This window comes from Plasmodium berghei (genome assembly GCF_900002375.2).
Source record: "Plasmodium berghei ANKA genome assembly, chromosome: 13".
Lineage (NCBI taxonomy): Eukaryota > Apicomplexa > Aconoidasida > Haemosporida > Plasmodiidae > Plasmodium > Plasmodium berghei.
The window spans coordinates 1,131,554-1,155,590 of record NC_036171.2 but is presented as its reverse complement, the minus strand read 5'-3'; the positions used below and the strand labels follow the sequence as shown (position 1 = coordinate 1,155,590).

The 24,037-nt window shown below is 22.6% G+C and overlaps 7 protein-coding genes across 7 annotated transcripts; 3 read left to right on the top strand and 4 right to left on the bottom strand.

Annotated features, from left to right (window-relative positions):
• Window positions 1-73: 73 nt before the first annotated feature.
• Window positions 74-4,480, bottom strand: PBANKA_1328900 (potassium channel K2; the record flags this gene model as incomplete). The annotated part of the gene is made up of 1 exon (XM_034566893.1): window positions 74-4,480. The coding sequence occupies one exon, from the start codon at window positions 4,478-4,480 to the stop codon at window positions 74-76; it is 4,407 nt and encodes a 1,468-aa protein (XP_034423445.1).
• Window positions 4,481-7,658: 3,178 nt separating this feature from the next.
• Window positions 7,659-8,201, top strand: PBANKA_1328800 (conserved protein, unknown function; the record flags this gene model as incomplete). The annotated part of the gene is made up of 2 exons (XM_034566892.1): window positions 7,659-7,714; window positions 7,988-8,201. The coding sequence occupies 2 exons, from the start codon at window positions 7,659-7,661 to the stop codon at window positions 8,199-8,201; spliced, it is 270 nt and encodes an 89-aa protein (XP_034423444.1).
• A 353-nt stretch (window positions 8,202-8,554) lies between these two features.
• PBANKA_1328700 (ribonuclease Z, putative) lies at window positions 8,555-12,100 on the bottom strand (the record flags this gene model as incomplete). The annotated part of the gene is made up of 6 exons (XM_034566891.1): window positions 8,555-8,710; window positions 9,010-9,068; window positions 9,162-9,236; window positions 9,469-9,604; window positions 9,752-10,001; window positions 10,188-12,100. The coding sequence occupies 6 exons, from the start codon at window positions 12,098-12,100 to the stop codon at window positions 8,555-8,557; spliced, it is 2,589 nt and encodes an 862-aa protein (XP_034423443.1).
• Window positions 12,101-13,072: 972 nt separating this feature from the next.
• Window positions 13,073-14,122, top strand: PBANKA_1328600 (mediator of RNA polymerase II transcription subunit 4, putative; the record flags this gene model as incomplete). Its single annotated transcript, XM_034566890.1, has 1 exon — window positions 13,073-14,122. One exon carries the CDS (start codon window positions 13,073-13,075, stop codon window positions 14,120-14,122), a length of 1,050 nt encoding a protein of 349 aa, XP_034423442.1.
• A 547-nt stretch (window positions 14,123-14,669) lies between these two features.
• On the bottom strand, window positions 14,670-17,114 carry PBANKA_1328500 (conserved oligomeric Golgi complex subunit 6, putative; the record flags this gene model as incomplete). The annotated part of the gene is made up of 1 exon (XM_034566889.1): window positions 14,670-17,114. The coding sequence occupies one exon, from the start codon at window positions 17,112-17,114 to the stop codon at window positions 14,670-14,672; it is 2,445 nt and encodes an 814-aa protein (XP_034423441.1).
• Window positions 17,115-18,072: 958 nt separating this feature from the next.
• On the bottom strand, window positions 18,073-18,903 carry PBANKA_1328400 (cytochrome c oxidase subunit ApiCOX25, putative; the record flags this gene model as incomplete). The annotated part of the gene is made up of 1 exon (XM_034566888.1): window positions 18,073-18,903. The coding sequence occupies one exon, from the start codon at window positions 18,901-18,903 to the stop codon at window positions 18,073-18,075; it is 831 nt and encodes a 276-aa protein (XP_034423440.1).
• A 2,919-nt stretch (window positions 18,904-21,822) lies between these two features.
• PBANKA_1328300 (ATP-dependent zinc metalloprotease FTSH, putative) lies at window positions 21,823-23,934 on the top strand (the record flags this gene model as incomplete). The annotated part of the gene is made up of 1 exon (XM_034566887.1): window positions 21,823-23,934. The coding sequence occupies one exon, from the start codon at window positions 21,823-21,825 to the stop codon at window positions 23,932-23,934; it is 2,112 nt and encodes a 703-aa protein (XP_034423439.1).
• Window positions 23,935-24,037: the final 103 nt, after the last annotated feature.

The following is a 24,037-nucleotide window of genomic DNA, read 5'->3' as shown; positions in this document are numbered from 1 at the left end:
AAATGCTTACATATATTCATTAATAAAAAGCAAAAAAGATCAAAAAATTCACAAATTTCACAAAAATTGTCGGCTACAAAACATAAACAATATCATCAAATCGTATTAAACAATTTTCGCAAGGTTTTGTGTAAATATAAAAGGGGACATATTTGTCTCCTTTTCTATATAAAGCTATTGCTATAATACATTTTTTTGATAAGAAAAAGAAAAGATCACGAAATGTTTTAATTTTTTTAAAAGAGAAATCAGAATATTTCCTTAATTCACACACATAAATTATGTTAATATCTTTTATTAAGCATTTCAATGTGCTATTAGACACTGGAAATTTTGTGAAACTTTTATGATGGGCCATAAAATTATACAACATTGTTTCAGAAATTATATTACTACTATAAAATTGAGTAGAGTTTATGTAAGGAAAGAAATCACTATAAGAAGATTTTTTTTCAGTCATTTTTATCATATTATTTTCTTCAAGAAAAATAATATTTGTAGGGTTAATCAATTCTGTGATTATATTATTTATAAAATAATTTTTTTTTTTTTTTTTTAGCAAGTATGTAATTTTTCGTGTTAATATTATATTATTCATGTCTATTTCATTAATTTCATTTATATCATTAACTTCTGTTGGTAAAATTAATATGTATTCTGCTTGAAGCAATCCGGCATTTAATAAGCTATAGTCATCCATAGTTTTACATTTTATAAAAGCAACATTATATATATGATGTATATTAATACTTGATATTTCACTTGTCAATATAATTATGTTATATTTGCACGTTTTATTTATCAACTTAACTAGCTGTATTATATTTGAAGCATAATTTATTAATAGTAACAATTTTTTATTTTTTGCACTATGAGCAAAATATTTTTGGCATGCATCCAAATAGGAATAGGCAACGCCATTTTTTCTCCTTTCTAAGGTATCATTAGTGTTTTGTTTATTACTTTTTGTTTTTTTTTCATTTTTTTTAAACGTGAGATTATTATTTAACTGCTTTATCTGCTCGCATTTGTTATTATTATTACTATTTTTATTACTTTTTTTTATTGAAGCAAAATTTTTAATATTATTTTTTTGAAGTACATTGTAATCATTTTCCACCAATATAGTATCATTTAGATTAACCTCAAAAGTATATTTGTCTGCTTCCATTTTAATCACACTATTCATTACATCATTGATTGAGTATACCTCATTTTGTGCATTTTCACGTATATTTGTGTTTCCATTGTTGCACCCCCCCCAATTTACGCATCCTTTGAAAAAAGCTTGATCACTATGCTCATAATTTACAGTGTAATTATCATTTGAGTTTGAATCCATATGGCTATTTTCATTAGAAAATTTAGTTAAAGACAATGTGCTTTTATCCATACCGAGTTTGGAAAAACTATTACTATTACTTCTATCACCGATACTTCTATTATTATTAATATCGTTGTTAAAATTTTCTTTATAGGACACTCTTAACATATTTTTAGTTATTCCATAATTTATTTGAGGAAAAACTCGAAAACTTTTATAGGCATTGAATAGATCATAATAATCCATCGGAATTATTTTTGAATCATGCTTACTGATTATAGACTTATTTTTCATATGTGGCATAATGGGAATATTTTTTACTAAATTAGAAGTAGGAATTTTGTTAAAATATTGTTTTGTTTTTATGATCGATTTTAAATCATATGTAACTTTATCCATTTTTGTACTGTTAATTTCAAATAACCAAAATAAACTTTTGGCCTTTGATAAATAATTTATAACTTTCTTTGAGTTTGCAAGAACTATACATTTATCATTTTCTTTCATGAAATAGTTTTTCCCTAATAAATTCAAATAGCATTTTGGTTTCCCATTTCTTTTATTTGGAATACTTATTTCATTTATATTACTATTGTTTCTGTAACTCTCATAATAATTATTCATTTTTTTTGTGTGAAATAATTCGTTGTTACAATTCTTTAATATTCCAAGATAAGGTTTTCCATTTTGGGAGCGTCGGCTCCTTAACCTATTGTTTTTATGACTTTCATTTGTACGGGCACATGTATCATTAGTGTGTTTATTACCTATATATATCCCCCCCCTGTCTTTCTTTCCCTTTTCTGGAATATTATTTTTATAAGCTACATTAATGTTATTCGTGTCAATTATATAATGATAACTTTTTATATTTTTCTCTTTATAAGATTCCTTTATACCATTATTCCATGTTGGTGTGCTTAAATTTGATTTGTTCGTAAGGTGCACATGATTGTTTAACATTTCTAACAAATTAGGGATTTCTTTTAAGTAAAATTTTTTATTGAGCTTGTTCATTTTCGAGTTATTTTTCTTACAATTTAATATAGTAATCATTTGGGTATTATCACAGTTATCTCTACTAAGTGAATGAATATACCTTTTTAGAAAGCACAAATATACAAGTTTGAATTTAAATTTTTTATGTCCCCCTATTTTTCCTGTTTTCCTAGTTCGATCACGTATTCCGTTCCCCTTAATCATACTTCTACCCACATTTTCAAAGAAAAAATTAAGCCTTTTCTTATTTGAATATACAAAATGGTTATTATTAATGTGAGAAGATTCAATTCCTATAAGTAAAATACCCAAAGATTCATATAATTTGTAAAATAATTTGTCAAAATTTAATCCAATCATATTATCATGAGCAGCAAAAGAAAATATCTTCGCTATAGATCCTTTATTAAACTCGGCTATAAAATTAAAAGAATGTAAATATTTACTATTATTAAAATAATAAGGATTTTCATTATAATTATACGCTGTAAATAAATTAGATAGAAAAGTTATAAATCCAGGACATACTAAATTTTTAACTATTAAAGAGTGTTTTAGATTAACAATAGCAAAATGCTCACACCCTATTGATTTAACTATATTAGATACACATTTATTTCGCAATTCAATAACTGCATTTTTTTTCTCTCCATGTAAAAACTTTGCTAAAATTAATAATCGTGTAAAAGATTTAGTGTCTATATTATAATGGCCATTATTAAATTTATTAGAAAATAAAAACATGTAATAAGCATTTTGCGCATTGACACTATATAATAGATTAGTGTTATGCTTTTCATTTAAATCAAAATTTTTAATGTATATTGATATACAATAGTTATCTGCTATTTTTATTTGTTCTTCATATAAATTTATAGGATATGTAGTTAGTATGTGAAATTTTAATTTATTCCCATATGCTACTGATTCAAAAAAAAAAGTATTTAATTGTTCAGGTTGAATATCGCCAATTAGTAAAATTAATTTTTGATTATTCATACTAAGTTTTCCATATGTCTCTTTTTTGCAGAAGATCGAAATAATTAAATCATTAAATTGTATTGGAACCCAAATAAATGTCCAAAATATAAAAAATATGCAAATAACCCTACTTAATTTATTAGTAGGAATGATATCCCCATAGCCAACTGTAGAAATAGATATGATTGAAAAATAGAAATAATCTAAGTAATTATTTAGAATATAATAAAGATCATGGTTATCTATATTATATGGATGAATGCCTTGTATAGTATACAGAGTTGAAGCAAAGGCATTACATAATAATAATACTCCTAGTATAATACGAATAACTTTTATTTCAGTATTTGTCAAAATATAACTTTGTTCTGTTTTTGCATAAGAAACATTGAGAAACACTTTAATAATTCTTAAAAACCCCATTAAAAAATATATATCAATCCCATTTTCTAGAACAAAAAAATGTCTTGAAAAAAAAAACGCACTTGGAGAACTAAAAAATACATCTATTAATAATTTTGATTTCATCATATGATATTTACTTTTGTTGTAACTGATTATAATCATAACTAAATCAATATATGATGATGATAAAAGGATTAGTAATATGTTATATATATATATAGGTATTTTGTTAAAAGACCATAAAATATTATATTCATCTCTTCTCCAATAATATAAGCTAATGTACCATATTATAGCATACAAGATATCTCGTGTGTTACAAAAATAGCAATTAAAATCGCTGTTATATATTTTTAGCATATATAATTTCACTATTTTGTGACCTTTTTTTAATGAATAATACATTTTTTTTAAAAAAAATTTCTTAATCAACTTCTTATATTCAAAATCATCTGATTCTATTATTGTTGTACTTATATTGTTATCTATTATTTTATTTGAATTACAATAAATATTCCCAAAGAATTTTTTATTACAGTTTTTTTTTAATATATAAATATCCATAAAATATATCCAATATATTATTATTAAGATTATTTTCAATAATATTCCTATTCCTATATATATCATCTTGTTTGTAATAATACTATGCTCATTAGGGTATGACACTATTTTTATTAAATAAAATCCATTAAACAAAGCAAGGACATATTTGAAACCAATTTTTACTAAAAAAAATATGTCATTTATAGAAAGAAATTCAGTTTTCATTTTTAATTATATCTTGTTCATTAAATTGAATTAATTATATTTATTTTGTGAAGAAAAAAGACGAAAATAAAAAATTCAAATCGATAAATATAGGTTATTTTTATGATGCTGCCTTTAATTTTAATCATCTTTTTTCTTTGTATTCAAGAGGTTCTTTTTTGATGCAGATTCACCGAGCGTGTCAAAGGTAGGTGTATCGATAAGCATAAATTTATCGTAACAGTATATGCTTGACTTGTCCAATACAATAATATTTAAGGTTACCATATATATAGTAATAATTTAGTATTGTCTTTTTTCCATACGTAAATTCTTAAGCTATAATAATAGATGATAGATCCCTTGTCAGTAACATAAAAATTGTTTGTTATGAACATTTGAACAGAAATGCGTATGTTTCTTTTTAGCTAAATACAAATTATGTTTTACATAAATTTATATTATGTATAAATCTTATAACATTTCTTTTAATATAATAAAGCTAGTATCATAAAAAAATATAAAAATTTGATTCTCTTCAAACATATTTTTAAAAGTAAATTATAGATGCAAATAAATACTATAATATGAAAATTATTTGATTATAATTAAGAAAGACAAACTTTCATTTTTTAATGTACGCCCTTATATATCATTACATCCAAGCATTGTAAATATAGTCTATATTTTTTTGCATTATGAATAATTTTTAGCCTTTAAATAAATATAGAAATGTTTAATGCAATATACATGACTATATAGGGAATGTAATTGAAGAATATCGAGAATACACATAGGAAGAAAAATTAATTTTTATTTAAAATAATTTGGGGTATTTATATTTGTCTAATGTGCAAAAATTAATACATTTTCAATATTGTATCTAAAAGCATTTTTTTTCATTTACTATAATTAGTATAAGCACTTATATTACAAATAAGTGAATTATTATTAAATATATCAATTTAATGTACTTATTTATTGGTATTGTTTTTATTACATTTTTTTTCCACCCCTTGTGTTTTCGTTTATAATATGTAATATTACTTTAATGATTTTTAATATAGCATAAGTGAATCATTTATATATATGTTTTAAACAAGTTATTTATTTTTATACGATTTTTACATTCACTATGCTTCATTTTTCTGCTTCCATATTGAAGATTTCAAAACAAAAACATTATAATATTAATGAAGCATAAGAAATATTTTATGATCTATAAATGTCCGAAATAGGCATGAAAAAATAACCTACATATGGATATATTGTGCGGAATGCTAATCAAATAATTTAAATTTTAATAAGTATTATCAAATTTTTGCAAGTTTATTAAAAATTGGTTAATATTTACATTTTAAAGAGACAAAGATGTTATCGGGTATGAACCAAACGATATATGTCTATATATTTTGTATTTAATAAATCTATTGATTCCTTTTCAAAGTTAATAAGCAACAAATATTTCAAAGGAATTGGGTTTATTTTAAAAAGTATAACCCTAATTACCAATCGCTGTTTATTGCATAAAATATATTTTGTATATACACTTTATAAAGGTGTATTTACCGACGTTTTTATTTCTTATTGTTTTTTTCTTAATGTTTATATTTTTTATTCAAAACCTTTTGGTGATTTCCTAATAATGGTTAAAGAAAAAAAATTGGGGTTTAACTTATATATAGACAAGTTTGTACATTATATTGGAATTATATATAAGCAAAAGAAAGCAAGTTAAAGCTCAAATAAGCCTTCAAAATTATGCAAACATAATGCATCTTATGTTTTGCAAAATATTTCATAATAATTTTCAAAGCATTACATAATTAGTATTGTGATGATTTTATAATTCATAGTAAATTTGTTTAAAAAAAGCAGTTTTTAATTTAACTTTGAATGAAAATAAAATGATTGTGGCCAATATATAAAAATAATATATGCATTTAATCGAATAAATTATATCGTCGTTATTGTAAAGAAAAATTGTACATTTATATAATTAATTAAAGCTTGTGTTGTTATAATTTTATGTTCCTGAGAAATTTATGTTATGTAATAAATAGTAAAGCTTTCTTAAATTTTGTAAATTTATCTTTTTAAAATAAATTATATGTATAAAGATACTTCAAAATGATAAATTTAATAGAAAAGTGATCAAAATATATTTATATATATACACATTTTGCTGTGAATTTTTTTTTAATTCTTTAAAAACATCCCCAAAAAAGGGAAAAATAAATATAATTTTATTACTTTATGGCGTGTTTTATAAAATTCATAACGCATTTATTTTTTTAAGTGCATTTTTCATTATTTATTTCAGTAAATGTTATATACATATTTAGTAAAAAAAAAATAATATATGAATTTGTATTGTATACAAAATATTTACAGAAATTTTCGTTTTTGTTTTTTTTAAATTTAATAAAATATATCGAGAAAACGAATTAATTATAAATATAAATTAAAGCATTTGTTTTTTTTTCTTCATTATTTTTTTCCATTTTATCAATATATATGTAGTCCAACATTTTTTATTATTCAAATATAAATATTATATATATAATTTTATATTATATAAAAAAATGTTATTTTAATTACAAGAATTAAGAAAATGGTGATTATTCATTAATTATTATTTTGCATTTCAGTATGGCGGGGATGTCATAAAAATCAAATTTATGGAATTACGAAGATGAATGCTTTAATAATGACATTATTTTAATACATATTTTTATGTTATGTCTTCCTTTTGTATAATATACATATAATATATTACATGTTACATTGCTATAAACATTATATAATAGCAATAAGGATTTGTTGAAATATTATTATTACGTTTATTAATTTTTTTATGAATATGAAATATTGAAAATGAGTACTTTATAAGCGAAAGTTGCCCATCATCCTTTTGTGCCCCCATTTTTCATTTTTTTTTATAATTGATAAAAAGCTGTTTAGTAGAAGTAACGAAGATACATATGCATAAGACCAAAAACAATAATAACAGCTTTAGTGGTATCATTAATATAAGAAATCAGTAATTATAACTACAGTTACTTGGGATACATAATGCTACCATTTTATGATACGCCATAACAGACATAGAGAGAGCGTTATTAGTATAGTATATTTTTTTATACATAATAGTTTTATAAAAAAATAATCCAACAGTATATATTATCAGCATATTAAGATGTACAACTTAAGCAAATTAAATTTGTTAAGGTGGAACAGTTCGTGGACATATAAGTAAATAATAATATTAATATATGATATTTATATTGATAAATATGCTTAATATTTTTTATTTTATCCACTTTAAACATAATTTATATTTTCACTTAAATTTATTGTCTATGTATAATTTCAAAATTAAGTTTGTTTTTATTATAAAATATATATATTTTCCAAGCATTTAAAAGAATTATTGTTTTTTATCTTATGTCGATAAAAAAATATATGCATGTGTATATAATGATACGATTATTATATTTTATTGTATTTAAATCGTTATTACTATAGATTAAAGAGATATCACATGTCCCCGCGATGGAATGTTAGTAAGTGGTTAGTAAAGGAGGAATATAAATCACAAAAATTTAGCAAACCTTTTTATTTAACAAAATGGGGAAATTTTAAAACATGGCAACACGAAACAATGCCTAATACTGGACCCCATACTAAATTTTGTGATATGAACATATTACATGAGAATAACATAAATTCTAAAAAGTGATTTTATAAAGCATTGTAGTTTATCTGACAAAAAACATAATAATCGTAGTAATAACAATAATAATGACAATGCTAATGAAATAAGGAAAAATAATTATTTAAATTAAGCATTTATACATAATGCATATATGTTATATAATAAGTGTATGAATCATTAAATAAAAACGAAAAAACGGAAAGAAGCACAAAGAATGTCTATATGAATTTGTTGTGATTTTGTTTGTTATTTTGAATTACAACTTATAACATAGTTTTTTTTTTTTAATTTGGGGCATTTTTTATCATTTATATTTATTATGTTTTAAAATAAATATGTGTTTTCGTCGTTTTCTTGCCCTTTGTGCGCTTTTTAAATTAAAATAATTTTTCTAATAAATTTAATAAAATATTGAAGCACGCTGGTAGATCTTTTGTTAAATTTAAAGGAATACACATATAATCGAAGCTATAAATTGTTTTATTCATAATTTCATTAATCTCGGCAGATGATGATTTATTTAGTATAGGGGCCTAAAAAAATAAATAAGTATATATATATGTTTTTATGTGTGATACTGATTTATATAATCACAATTTTAATTAAATATGATATATAGACAATAAAATGAAAAAATATTGCGTCTATGATCTTTCCAAGGTTTAGATCCATTCACAACAATGGATATGCTTATTTTGCAGTTAAAATAAAAATATTATTATCTTAATGTATTTTATAAATTAGTTATTTGCTAAGTAAATGGCATCCTCGGCATTCTAGTGTTATAAGAATTTATGTGTATATAGTTTTATATTTATTTTAAATATATTACCTTAGGATATCTTTGGCTAAAATGTGTTAATATTAAAGTTTTGCAATTAACATCTAGACCTAAACATAAAAACAAATAATTATGTATATATATTTATCATTATATAATAATTTATTCGTAAAAATATTATAATATTTCTTTCACTATTTTACTAATTTGCATAGCTTCGTGGATTGTTGAATGTTTTTTGTTAATGGCTTCGACCAATAGTTCATCATCAAATGTAGCTGAAAATATAATATATAGTAAAATAAGTGCTTTAATTTATGAATAATAATTTTTTTCAAATAAACAAATAGATCAAATTTCATCTTAAATTCCACATCACATAAGCATCCCTTTTAAAATGCATATATATATATTTATCACTATATATTATGCTTCCATTGATTTTTGCATAAATTTTCTCAATTTATATTTTCACTCCTTTTAAAGAAGCCGGTATATCATATATTTTACCTTCATGTATTAAAATGTTACAATCCTTTGCAAATTTTTTGACGTTGTCACATGGCCTTGTGTCCGCAGAATATACAATAGAACCAATGTCTTTGCCCTCAATTTTTATTCCATATGATTCCTTAATATGATTAACCTATAACGGAAATATTTTGATGAAATATAAATATATATATGTATGGCGTCTTCTTTTAATATATTTATAAAATATATAAAATAATATATAAAACGATATATATAATGATAAACATAAGTAAATATGCACACATTTATAATACTATACCTTAAAAAGATGGAGAGTTAAAAGATTATCTTCACTAATTATTTCTTTTATCTCTAAATCATTTTCATTGTAAATAATCCTCATTTCAATATCAAGAAATAACTCGTTAAATAAATTCATCCAATTCTTTAATGTTTTTGGAATTAATATCAATGGTGGATCTAAATGCGGAAATATCATTTTCCGAATGTATAAGAAATAATAAATTCCTACATGATGATCAGCATGTGCATGAGAAATGAATATCACTCTATAAAAAAATTAAAATAATTACAAAAAAATATGAAAAAGTATTATATCTAAAAATTATTGAAAAAAAAATATAATTCTCCTTCAAACGAATTAAAAAACGGGACATATTTTTATAATCACATATGATATAGCATTGCTCGTATAATATTTGAAAACTTATTATAAAATAAATGCAAAGTTATACTTTATAGATTTTATGGATTCTGTAAATTGAATCCATGATTTACTTATCCAATATAGTTGATATAAGGATCCTTCGCCAAAATCTAAAATAATGCTAAAATCTTTTTGAATATTTAAAATAATACCAGATACATTACGAAATGCTGATGGTATTGAGCATCCAGTTCCAAGAAAATAAAAAGAAGGTAACATGGTAGCATTATCATTTAGTTTTTTATTAAAATCCCAAATGGGTTTCATTAAATTATCATTTTCGTGGGTAAAGTTTGAAATTTTGGAAAAATTAAAAGTAGATGGATATAAATCAGTCAACATTTCATCTGTACAAATATTTATTTTATGAAATGGATGCAAAACAAATTTTGTTAAAGTATTATAAGACAAATAAGAAGTATATTCTCCTTTATTCTCATTGCTATTTATTACTTTTTTATTATTATTTTTATTCGTATTTTCTTCAAAGCTTGCAATTCTATTTTCATTCATAAATGAGTTGTCGGCATTTTTACATTCCTTTTCATTTTTAAAATTCACATTGAGAATATAATTGCTATCATTATTTGTGTTTTTAAATGAATTCGAAAATTTTTCATCACTATAATTATTCAGCGTCTTTGGAGATAATTCATATATGGGGTCATCTGGCTTATATTTTAAGAAAATATTTGGCATTAATTTTGAAAGAATGTTGGTTAATGATGATGAAGAAATAAAAGGGCATATTTTTAATGAACTATTAGATTGATTGCATTTAATATTTTTTATATTCTTCAATTTTAAAAAATAATCTTTGTATGCTTTGTTACTCAAAATTTTTTCATCAGACAAATGAAAAATATATTCTAAATTATTTAAATAAAAATGTTCTTTATTCTTAATTTCTCCAATTACATAATCTATATATTCAGTATCTGATAAATCAATAATTAGTGATTTTTTACCATCTATATTTTTATCACACACATCTTCAGGGTTTATTATTTTATTATTTATAGTAACAATTTTTCCAGATTTCAGCATTCCGTAATATTTCCCAGGAGGAATGTTTAATTTCTGTGCTTTTTCAACATGAAATTTACCAATAGTTTGTGGGCATTCAATTAAATAAAAAATACATTGTTTCATACTACAATTTTTCTCTATTTCTGTAGAATTCATAATATTGTTATTTGTATTGTCTATTTTATTTGAATCTCTATTTATGTCTTCTTTATATTTTTCAATTTGCCCATTCCAACTATTATCATTCACTATTTCTGTTTTACTTTCATATGTTTCTTCATGTTCAATTTCAGGTACATTCAATTTTCTTTTTTTCAAGTAATTCGAATTAGTTTCTTTGGAAATTTTTTTTTCTCCTATTTCTCCATTTTTGTTTTTATATAAATTATTCAATTCATTATCATGGGTATTACTTACTTCATTCATTTTTTTTCTTTTATCGAGAACAGTCTGTTCACTATTTTGAATTGTGTCTGTTTCGTGATTTGTGGTAATTACATTTTTTTTATTAAGTAAAATTGGGGTTATAATTACATTTCCTTTTAGAATAATTGGGAATATATTATTATCCGAAATTTCATGGATAGTTATTTTCAAATTCTTAATTTTTGCAAAAGAACTAGTAAAATTATTAATTATTCGTTCTATTGGTTTGGGGCCATAAATTGAAATAGCGTTATCCGAAATATTATCTATTGTTAAAAGTAGACCAATTAGTCCTCCGATTGTTTCAGGACTTATTTTTGTAAAACATATATTCTTTATTCTAGCTATGTGCATTTTATGTTCATTCAAAAACCTTTGATTATTTTCCCCACAATTAATGAGTGTAAACTCTCCATTTACAAATAAACGCAAACTAGACGGTATTGCCAATTTATGCCACCCTATCATTTGAATGTAGACTTCCATTTTCTCGCTTCTTTTCGATTACTTTAAATATATTAAAATAGTATTTATGAATGATATAGAAAGACATATATATATGTACTTACGTATGTTCAAATATAATGTGACCTGACTAATAGCAATAACATCTCAATATAGTTTAATACAAACAATTGTAATTCCTTAAACTATAATTTATTGCAATCATATGATTAAAAAAATATAGTATTTTTATCTGTTTACAAAAAAAATCATATAAAAAAAACAACTTTTAATGCAAAAAAATAAAATATTATGCTTTTACGTCGCTATATACATATATATATTTAAGTTCGCCAAAATAATGATATAGTTAATTGTATAAAGAAGGAAGCATAAAATATTTAAAAAATAAAAACCTAAAAATATTAATTATACTATATATATTCTCCAAAAAGTTCTACTATTCTTGGAGAATACAATAAGAAAAAACCATAATAAATTGTAAAAAAAAAATAACATAATATTTATAACATATATAAAGAAAGAAATCATAATAATACATTGAATAGCGTCGTTAAACAGATTCGGAGAAAAATTGTACATGCATATGTATAAATTTTAAAAATCTTCTATTTTAATCGTTTAAATAATTAAATTTAAAAAATACACAAAGTAAAAACCTTGCACATACATTTTTATATGACAAAATTTAAGTTTCAGATAAGAAATAATTTATTAATGTAAAAGAATTTATAAAGTAAAACAAATCACATTATATAAACAGATAAAGTGAAATTAGCTATTAATACATGTTTTCTATGATTTATATTGATATATTGTGAATTAGCAAAGCCTTCAATAATAATTATTATAAAATTATTCTTACATAAAAAAGGGGAAAAAGAAAAGCATATATGTGACTACTAATCTTTACACCAAAAATAATATCATTCAGGTAGTAACATCAGTTACAGAAATCCAAAAAAAAAATCAATGAAATAAATTAGAACATAAATGACGTATACATATAAAAATACCGAAACCCCATTTCACGAAATAGTATTAACCATAAAGGAACGAATCGAAAAACATGATATAAGTAAATGGAAATATATTGTAAAACCCGAAGATGAGCACAAGTACAATGAATATTTTGAGAATTTTCTTAAGAAAGATGAAAAGAAACTTGAAATAGGCCATACAAATATAGAAGAAGAAGACTGTAATCACGACGAAAATGAAACAAATGATAAAATACCATACCCTTATAATATAAACAATGATTTTTTTGATAATATAAATAATAGGGAAAGATTTTATTTTTTATTAAATATAAAGGATATGATGGAAACTACTTGGCTACTTGTGCAAAAAAGGCTAGAAGGTATTGATTTAGAAGAATCATCAGAATCAGTAAATGTACAAGAATTAATAAAATATTCAAAACAAATATCAGATACTACATGCGCACCACCTGAATGCAATAATATAAATGATAGCCTAATTCATCATGAATATTATCCAAATTATCATTTTTTAAATTTTGTCAATATTGAAGAAATCCACTTATCGAAATTATTTCAACTACAAAAATATAGTAAAGTATGTTTCCCTCCTATTATTACAATAAGAGAAGAAGATAATAATAACAATAGGATAATTATTGATATTACATGTTCAACACCAAATACTACAATATATTATAAAATAAATGATGATATAAAAGAGAACATATATGATACTAATAATAAACCCATCATTAATAAAAAGAAGAAAATATATATATATGCATGGTCAATAAGATCAGGGTATATGAAATCAAGAGTTTCGTGTATTTCTAAAGCATATCTAGTCGACGAACAAAATGATACCCTAGCACAAGACAGCATTGATAATGAACGATCACAATATTCTTTAGATTCTTCTAAACCTGCTAAAGCTAAGGAAGTTCCTGAAAAATCTAGTAAAACTACAAATGCATTTAAAAGCTTAGGATTTTTATTAAGAAGAAAAAAAGAAACAGCTTCAAATAATTCATCCGATGAAGAATCATCTTCAAGTTAAAATTAAACTGAATTTAAAAAAAGTAATAATTATAGTTGCTACAAAAAATGAGTAATCGGTGTGATGCTTTAATAGTTAAGTGATGTAGGCTAAAAAATGGAAAAACATAAAAAACAGAAACAGTAATACCATTTACAATAATGATAACTATTTGAATGTTCGAAAAATAATAGAATTGTGCAAGCCTTTTCGAGAATATATTCGAAAAGGAAGGCAAATAAATCATACAAAAAAAACGTATATCAATTATTACATATAAACATCACAATAAATATATAAGATAGTATAAAAAACATTTCTATGTATGAATCTGACATACAAAATCGTATTGTTTCGTCATTTACATCGTGTTTCTTCATTTTGCATTAATTTATATGTGTATAATTATCTTTACATTTGTTTTTTTTTGTGTGTTCCTAAAATTTATAAGCATTCAAAATTAATAGCATATATAGAAACATATTCTATTTATCATGCTAATTTTTTAATAATATTATTAAATTTGTTTACATATATGCTTAATTCGTATTAGGAGTATTTATCTCTTTTAATGGTCATATTTTTTTAAGAAAACTTCTTTTATTTGATTAGGTGTGTAAATTAATATACCATCATTTAAATATAGTTCATAAATATTTTCGTATTCTTTATATAGATGGCGAAATATTTCTAATTTTAGATTATCCTTGAATTCATTGGATTCGATTTGGTTTATAATATTAAAATTATTAAAGTTTTCAGAAAAAACAAATTTATAAAATTTATCTATAATGCATTTTGTTTCTTCTAAGTTGGTTGTTTTTGTCTTTTTATTAATTTTATCTATCTTTAAATAACATATTAAATTATCTTTTTCAAAATGTAATATTTTTTCTTTTTGTTCATTAATAATAATAGTTAATAAGTCACAGTATTTTGTTGACCCTTCAAATGATTTAATATTTTCTTGTATAAATATAAATATATTTATAATAAATATATGATAATCACATTCACCACTTTGGTTTTTGTATTTTAAAGAATTATTTATTAATGGATTAATGGTAATATCAAGCACATTTTGAAAATTTTGATCCTTATTATAGGTGTTAAATAATACACTGTTTTTATATATCGAGTATAGATCATTTAGAGAATTCAAAATTTTTTTTATGTAAATTCTTGAATTATCAAAATAATTGCTTTCTATTTGTTTGATATTATTTAAATAAAATGTTACAACATCTTGTTGCCATAATGCAATAAATTCATTTTCAATTTTTTTTTGGATTTTTTGAGTATAATTTAATATTTTACAATTATATTTTTCCAAACTATTTTTTTTTTCATTTAACTTATTAATTATTTCACTATTATTTTTTTTAACATATGTTGTATTACTTTCATTTTTTTCCTTCACATCTTTGGTTGTTAAATTATCATCAACTTCACTCTTTTTAATAAATGAGGAAGTTACCTCATCATTTTCTTCGTCATATTCTAAGTGATAATTATTATCCCCTTTTTCTGCAGTTTCTCTTTTATTTGTGTCACTATCATTTTCATGTTTAATGTCTTGGGGTTTTATAGTACTATTTTGATTTAACGGATCTATATAATAGTCATTTTCGTTCATACTTTTATTCATTTTATTATGATGGGATGTTTTATCAGACGGGCTATATAAATAGGAATTTCGTCTTCTTAAATTAGATGCATCCATGTGATTATTTTCATCATAATTTATATTAATATTATATTTAAATGTTTCTATGGAATATTTTGATATAAGTTTTCTAATTTCTTTGTCACCGTCATAACTATTTTGAAACTGTTTTAATTTAAAAATAAATACATCTAATATATGAAACAACTTATAATAGAATTGATAACTTTTAGGGCATATATTTATATTAGTTTCAATAAATTGTTTATATAAAACAAATAAAGTATCACTTATATTGTATAAATTGTTGTGCATATTTTCAATATGTGCGGATATATATAGAAATATGTCATTTTTATTATCAAAATTAAATAACAATAATATTCGAAAAAATATGTCTTCTAATGTTATCAGATAATATACAACTGAAACAAAATATTTAAAATTTTGTAAAGAATCATATTTTATATCTACTACTTCGTGACTCGTGCTTAGATATAACTTATCCTTGTTACTTATTAAATAGTTATATTTTTTAGTTAGTAATTTTTTTTTTAAGTGTACAAAATTGTTTAGACAAATATTAAAGTATTCTATATTTTCGGCAATAATTTTATAACATAATTTAGTTAGTGGCGAAAATTTGTCCATGTGATTTTTTATCATATTTTTTTTATTCTCATGTTCTTCATTATTAGGAAATAACAATAAATCAATAAAATTTGTATTCGTTATATAAAGTTTATTATCTTCCCTAATAACATGTAAACATATTTTTTTACACGCTTTATTTAAAATTTTATTATAATGTTTTGAATAAAATTTATCCAACTTATCAGATGAGTTTTCATTTAACAATTTTTTTATGCTTTCTTTTGTGTATTCAAATTGCTTTAAGTGTTCAAAAAATTCCATATTTAATGATATTTTTATGTCTGTTAAATTATTATAGCATAAAGGGCTTAAGCTATATTCTTCTAAAATTCTCTCACAAATTATTTCCTTTTTTTGAATATTAATTTTTTTTGCTTTTAATTTACTTATTTCATCTACAATTCCTTTAGTTATTTCACAACACTGAGAAATTATATTTTCTTTTTCCTCGTTTAATTTATTAAAATTTTCTAATTTAATTTTGACATCTTCAAACAGTGTAAATGAGTTGTCACTAATCATTTGTATCCTATCCTTGTATTCTTTGAGTTCTTTTGATTCTATGTCTATATCATTATATAACATATCATATTTATTGAAACTGCTTTTGTAGCTTTTCAAATTTTCGAACTCTTCTTTATAGGTGTCATAACTTACATTAAAATCAAGATCTTTATTTATTTTTATATTCATTTTGTAAAGGGAAAATTATTATATTGTATACTATTCATAATATATTAAATATTTATGCCATATATATATTTTGGTTCATTAAAATTGTATGAAATAAAACACACGTCTGCAGAGATGTATGCTAATATGAAAAGAAAACATTATGCAAGAATTATATACACACAAAAACTAATAATGTATGCATCGATTTTATATTCATTGCTATAAGAATATGTTACACTCTAATATAATGGATTTTGTACAGTGTTTAATATTTTCTAATTATTATTCAGTAATTGATATACGCATATACTTCTTTATCCCTATATAGTTTATTTAAGCATTATATTCGTGGGAAATGTTATACTTAAAAAATTTGAAATGCTCAAAAAAGCAAACTCTAAAAAAACCTTCTTTATGCTATAAGTTGTTAGTATAAAAATAATAATAATTTATAAAATAAATAATTGTATAATTTAACATAAAAATAAATGGATACATAAGTTTAAACAAAATTCCTCAATTCTTTTAATATAATACAATTATGTTTATAATAATTCCAAAACTTGTATTTGAGAAAAAAAATTCATAATAAAATATATACTTTATTTTGTTTAATGGCGTATATAACATAGATATAAAATATAGGTGGCTTTTAATTTATATAGTTGCGCATAATTGTTTTGTTACATATAATTTGAGATTGGCTTGTTTTAAATCTAATGAATGAATTAATTTTAATGTAATGGGATGAGAAAAAGTGTGATGGTAATATATACCTTTTTTTTAGTTTTAGCAAAAAAAAATAAATACATAAATAAATTTAAATATATTACATTTGTGTACATAAACCTACGTAAGGTTAACAATTTTATTAAATTTATTTATTCTATAATCTATTATTATATGCACACAAAAAATTATCAAAGTATTAAAAAAAAAAAGTAAAAAACAATTGTTTATTTAAAACTTTTAGTAGCTAGTGAAAGTGTGGTGGATATAATACAGTTTTAGGAACCGACAAAGGATCCCCATTATTGATAAAAAATTTATGACCTTCTTGTTTTAATTTGTCAAAGCATTCTTTTTTGCATTGAATATCTAACCATCTACACTCTTTACATCGAGTCTTTGGGTAAATAAAAAATAATTTTCCATGCCATGTAAAATCTCTTTTCCTTCCATCTAAATGCCCATATGCATATGGTTTGGGACAGGGTGGTTTCATAGTGAAATGAACTTGTGCATGGTACCATAAGTACATGCATATTACAAATAACAAGTACACATGGAATTTTAAAAATATAATTAACTTCCTTTCATATTCTGTTAGCATAACGGTTGATAACCTAGTATATGGATCTAAATCAAGAATCCATTCTTTTCTATTATTATATCTTGTAAGAAAACCAGTTATATCTAAATATCTGTAAATTTTTTGCCCAATTGTTTCGGGTGTATTTTTATCAAACAAAACTATTACATTTGGATTTTGAAGAATTGATAAATTGTTTTTTGAATAATCAGATGATATATCGTTTTTATTTATTTTGTCCTTCTGAATAGATGATGTTGAAAAATATTTTGTTAAATTTTTTTGAAATAACAAGTTATTTGTATTTATATTTGCGGAAATGAAAGTTGTTTTTTGGCAAGGGGAAGTATTCTTTAAATAGTTATCATATGTCATATACGATTTTGAAAATACTTTATTTCCACATTTTTCATGTATATCTCGAAAAATATTAGAGTTAAAATTGATTCCATTTTTTAAAGCTTTCTGTAACACATTCTCTCTTATACACGTCATTTTAATCAACTATTATTGTTATTATTTCATGACGGTATATCTTGAAATTATTTGATTGTGCTTTTAATTATGTTATTTTATTTACTATTATAACTTTATTTTACTTTTTTATAGTCCCTCTCCCTTTTGTATATTATATATGTATATATTGATTAGTTTAGGGCGTGCTTATTTTTCGGCCATCCATCTGTTTATTATAACGTTATTTTCGCCTGCACATTTGTCAATTCCAAATATAATTGATAAAGAAGTGAATATTATAAATATATATTGTTTTTTTCTTATATACAATCTTTTAGCATAAAAAATATGTATTAAAAAACATTTGTATCAATAAAATGAGCAGAGTATATATTACACACACTCATTGAGTACAGAATAAAAAATATATATAAATTTACATTTTAAACATAATAATTACAAATTTTTATAAATTCAGTGGCTATTCTGGAATTTATTCTATATATAATTTGATATATTATTTTATAAAGCAGATAGAAAATTGTACCATTATAAATATACTAAAAAAATAAAAAAAATTGTAATGAAACATTAAATGAACATGATATTTTTTACTTATAAAAGTGATTTAAGAAAAACAAATATATAAATTTATATTACTCGTAAATATTATTTTAATGTGCATATTACTATTTTGTTTTTTAGTGTATGCTATGAAAAAATAAAAATTTGATGTTTATATATATATGTATAATGTTTACATAAAAGAAATTTTAACACTTCATCATTAAAAGTGCTAATAAATAAATATATTATGTTAAATTTTTCACTTTTTTGGCATTGATTTAAAACATTTTTATTGAATGATGTATAAATTTTTTGAAAACAAAAGATGGGGCATTCGTTTTATGCTATTTTTTAATATAAAAAATAAATAGTTGAAAAATATAATATTTCACTTGTTTCATCATATTCGACCTATTTTATAAAAATATATTATTGGTGAACCATTTCGCTATAATATATTATATATTTGTAAGCATTATTTCCGTATTTTGTGAAATTATAGTATGGAAATGAAGTTATATTCTTTCATTTTTACTTTTTACTGATATTCTATTAAAATTTGATATTGATTCGAAGGCATTAATTAAAAAGGCCATATAATAAACATATATTGCATTATTTTGAATTTGCTGACAGTAAAATCATGTATAAAAAACGAAAGAAATTATGATACATATGAAATAATTGACTTTATATTTTCCCCCTTTTTTATGTGTATTAATTCTTTAGAATTTACACCTATTATATATTGTAATGTTTAAGATACGATGATTTTGTTTGTTCTATATATAGTTATAGTAAATTGTGAACACACACCTTTATATAGAATTTTCCTGATTAATATTGGAAACATGGATATGAAATAAAATTAAAAGTACAACTATAAACAATACTTTTAAATGCACAAATGAATGTGTATATTTTTTAATATATGCACGATATATTCATATTAATTTATCCTTTTATTGTTCATCTTTTGAGTTTGAAGTTGTAAATTTTTATTTATCATTTTAAATTATTAAATATATATTGGTCAAAACCATAAATTATTGCCATATATATTATTTGGTAACATGCATTATTGTATTATAATCAAGTAACAATAATTAAGGTTACTTTTGAAATTTCATATTAAAATTATTTTTAAATAAGTAATTTTGTTGAAAAGTAAAATAGTTAATACTGTACTTCATAATGAGGGAATTAGCAAAAAGCAAAGACCTTTTCTTTTCTTTGCAACTTGGTCATAATATAAGCTTAGCATTATGATAAAAAATAAAGTATTTTATTATTATTTGTAAAAATAAACTAAATTATATATTTTTTTAAATGTTGTTATAGGACAATATATATTTATACCAACTTATATGCGTATGTACTTTTATTATATACATTCTTTATAAAGTATCTGTATATACATATGTATGGATATATCCTTATATGTTATGCATAATAGGCATGAGAGCAATTATATGGTTGTTATTACTTTTATTTATTCTTTACCCTTCCCTATTAAATGATAAACATTGAAAAATAAATATAATATGTATAACGAGTCTATTCTCAAATGCATTCAATATCTTAGCAATAATAACATTTAATAATAAAATATTTTAAATTATGAGATAATAAATAAAATATAAAAGGCATAAAAATAAAACATTGTTAAGCAAAGATACTTAAACGATTTTAATGCATACATATATATTAAAGTCAATGATTCATATATATATTATAGGATATTTTTTTTAATTATTTAACATAATATATAAAATTATAGATATATATTTATTAAAATATAAAATATAGGTTATGGAACAATACAATATTACATGAATATCTACGCTCTTAATGCATATAAACAAGCACGCATTTCCACTATTATTATGTAGTTTTATATTTTTTTATGCCATTTGTTGATGTTAATTTTTATGTTTGAATGGATAATGTCAAAAAAATATATAAATTACACATTTACTTGTGAATTGTTTTTTAAGAAGGTAAATAATTGAAGAAGATATTTTTTAAAAAAACATAAAAACGAAAATGTTTGGGGTTATTGAATTATAAAAGAATAATTTATAAACAATTAATATGTACTACCAATATAGTTATTGTTATAATAAAAATATAAATAAAAAATATTTTTAAAAATATATTTATAAATGCTGTATTAAAGAAAGAAATTCAAAGCAACACTTCCAATGAAATATAATACCACATATTAAAGGGGTATAATTTTTTTTTAATAATTTTCTTATATAAATCTTATTTACTTATACATAAATCGCATTAATGTACTTATGAGTAAATCTTATTTAAAAATAATATAAGAAAAGGAAAAGGGAAGAAGACGACGATAAAATATATACATATATATAATATTAAAAAATGTTACTCCTACGTAATATTGTTGTACTAGATTTGAAAAGGAGTAATTTTCTATATATAAAAAATATCCCAGATGTAAAAAAATTATTAAATAGCAAAAGATGCTTTAGTCTACTAAATACAGAAAGGTTAGATAGACTGAAAAGAGAAATTCGCTATAAGCCTAATGATAATTTTTTAATATTACAATTTTATAAAGAAGCAAATTTACATAATCCGAATGAAGTTATAAAACATTATGAAAACAGTAGCTATATTAAAAATGAAAGCATAACAAAAGAATATATAAAAGCACTAGTTTATACTAATAAACTAAAATATACCAATCTTAATAACATAAAATATGATAGCGAACCTAATTTTTATAGAAGATCGATGGAGGATGGAAATAATAATATAAACGGGATAAACCCTGAACCCTCAAATATATATGAAACGCATAATATAAATATAGACCCTAATTATAGTAATATGTCCCGTTCAGGGCATACAAATAATTATAATGATAAAAAAAATGGTACTCATTCTGAAGTTTTTAGTTTACAAATTGACCCAAAAATACCTTTAAAGGTATCCTTAATAAATGCAAATAAAAAAGGTTTGTGGGGGATACTTAAATCGACTATTGGCTTCTTAATTTTAGTTGCAGCAGCAAGCGTATATTTAGAGGGGGTATCACAAAATGTTCAAAAGGGTATAGGTGTATCAAATAAAAAAGTAGTTCCAGTAGAGAATGTAAAGGTAACTTTAGCAGATGTAAAAGGGTGTGACGAAGTAAAACAAGAACTTCAAGAAATAATTGATTATTTAAAAAATTCAGATAAATTTACTAAAATTGGTGCAAAATTGCCCAAAGGTATATTATTATCGGGTGAACCTGGAACAGGAAAAACATTAATTGCTAGGGCTATTGCAGGAGAAGCAAATGTACCTTTTATCCAAGCATCTGGTTCAGAATTTGAAGAAATGTTTGTTGGTGTGGGTGCAAGAAGAATAAGAGAGCTTTTTCAAACCGCAAAAAAGCATGCACCTTGCATTGTTTTTATTGATGAAATAGATGCAGTTGGTTCTAAAAGAAGTAATAGAGATAATAGCGCAGTTAGAATGACACTTAATCAATTATTAGTTGAATTAGATGGCTTTGAACAAAATGAAGGAATTGTCGTAATATGTGCTACCAATTTTCCACAAAGTTTAGATAAAGCACTAGTTAGACCTGGCAGATTAGATAAAACTATTGTAGTACCATTACCTGATATCAATGGTAGATATGAAATTTTAAGAATGTATAGTAACAAAATCATCTTATCAAGAGATGTCGATTTAAATGTTTTAGCTAGAAGAACTGTTGGTATGACGGGTGCAGATTTAAAAAATATATTAAATATAGCAGCTATTAAATGCTCAGTAGAAGGGAAAAAATCAGTTGATATGAATTCTATTGAACAAGCTTTTGATAGAGTTGTTGTTGGATTACAAAGAAAATCACCATTAAGTGACGAAGAAAAAAATATAACAGCATATCATGAAGGAGGACATACATTAGTTAATTTTTACACAGAAGGCTCAGACCCTGTTCATAAAGCTACTATTATGCCAAGAGGTATGTCTTTAGGCGTTACTTGGAAAATACCAGTTACCGATAAATATAGTCAAAAAATTAAAGACATTCAAAGTGAAATTGATGTGCTAATGGGGGGTATGGTATCAGAAGAAATTATTTTTGGAAAAAATAATGTAACAACTGGGTGTTCAAGTGATTTGCAAAGAGCTACACATATTGCTCAATCACTTGTGATGAACTATGGAGTCGGTATAAACGAAGAAAATATATCTATGTTTTTACAAGATAAAAAAAATATAAGTGAAGATATGAAAATTAAAATAGATAAATCTATTCAAAGAATACTGTTAGATTCTTATAATAGAGCAAAAAAGGTTTTAAATCAACATATTGATGAATTACACAGGGTTGCTTCTGCATTAGTCGAATTCGAAACCTTAACAAATGACGAAATTAAATTGGCCATGCAAGGAAAAAATGATCAAATAAGAAAAAATAGAGAAATAAAACAAAAGGAATTTAATTTGAAGGACAGTAGAATTTCATAATATATATATTAATTCACTTATATATGGGAATACGGCAAATTTCACTCCTTTTTTTATGTCATAATTGGTATAATTGTATTAAAATCATTATTTACCATTTAAA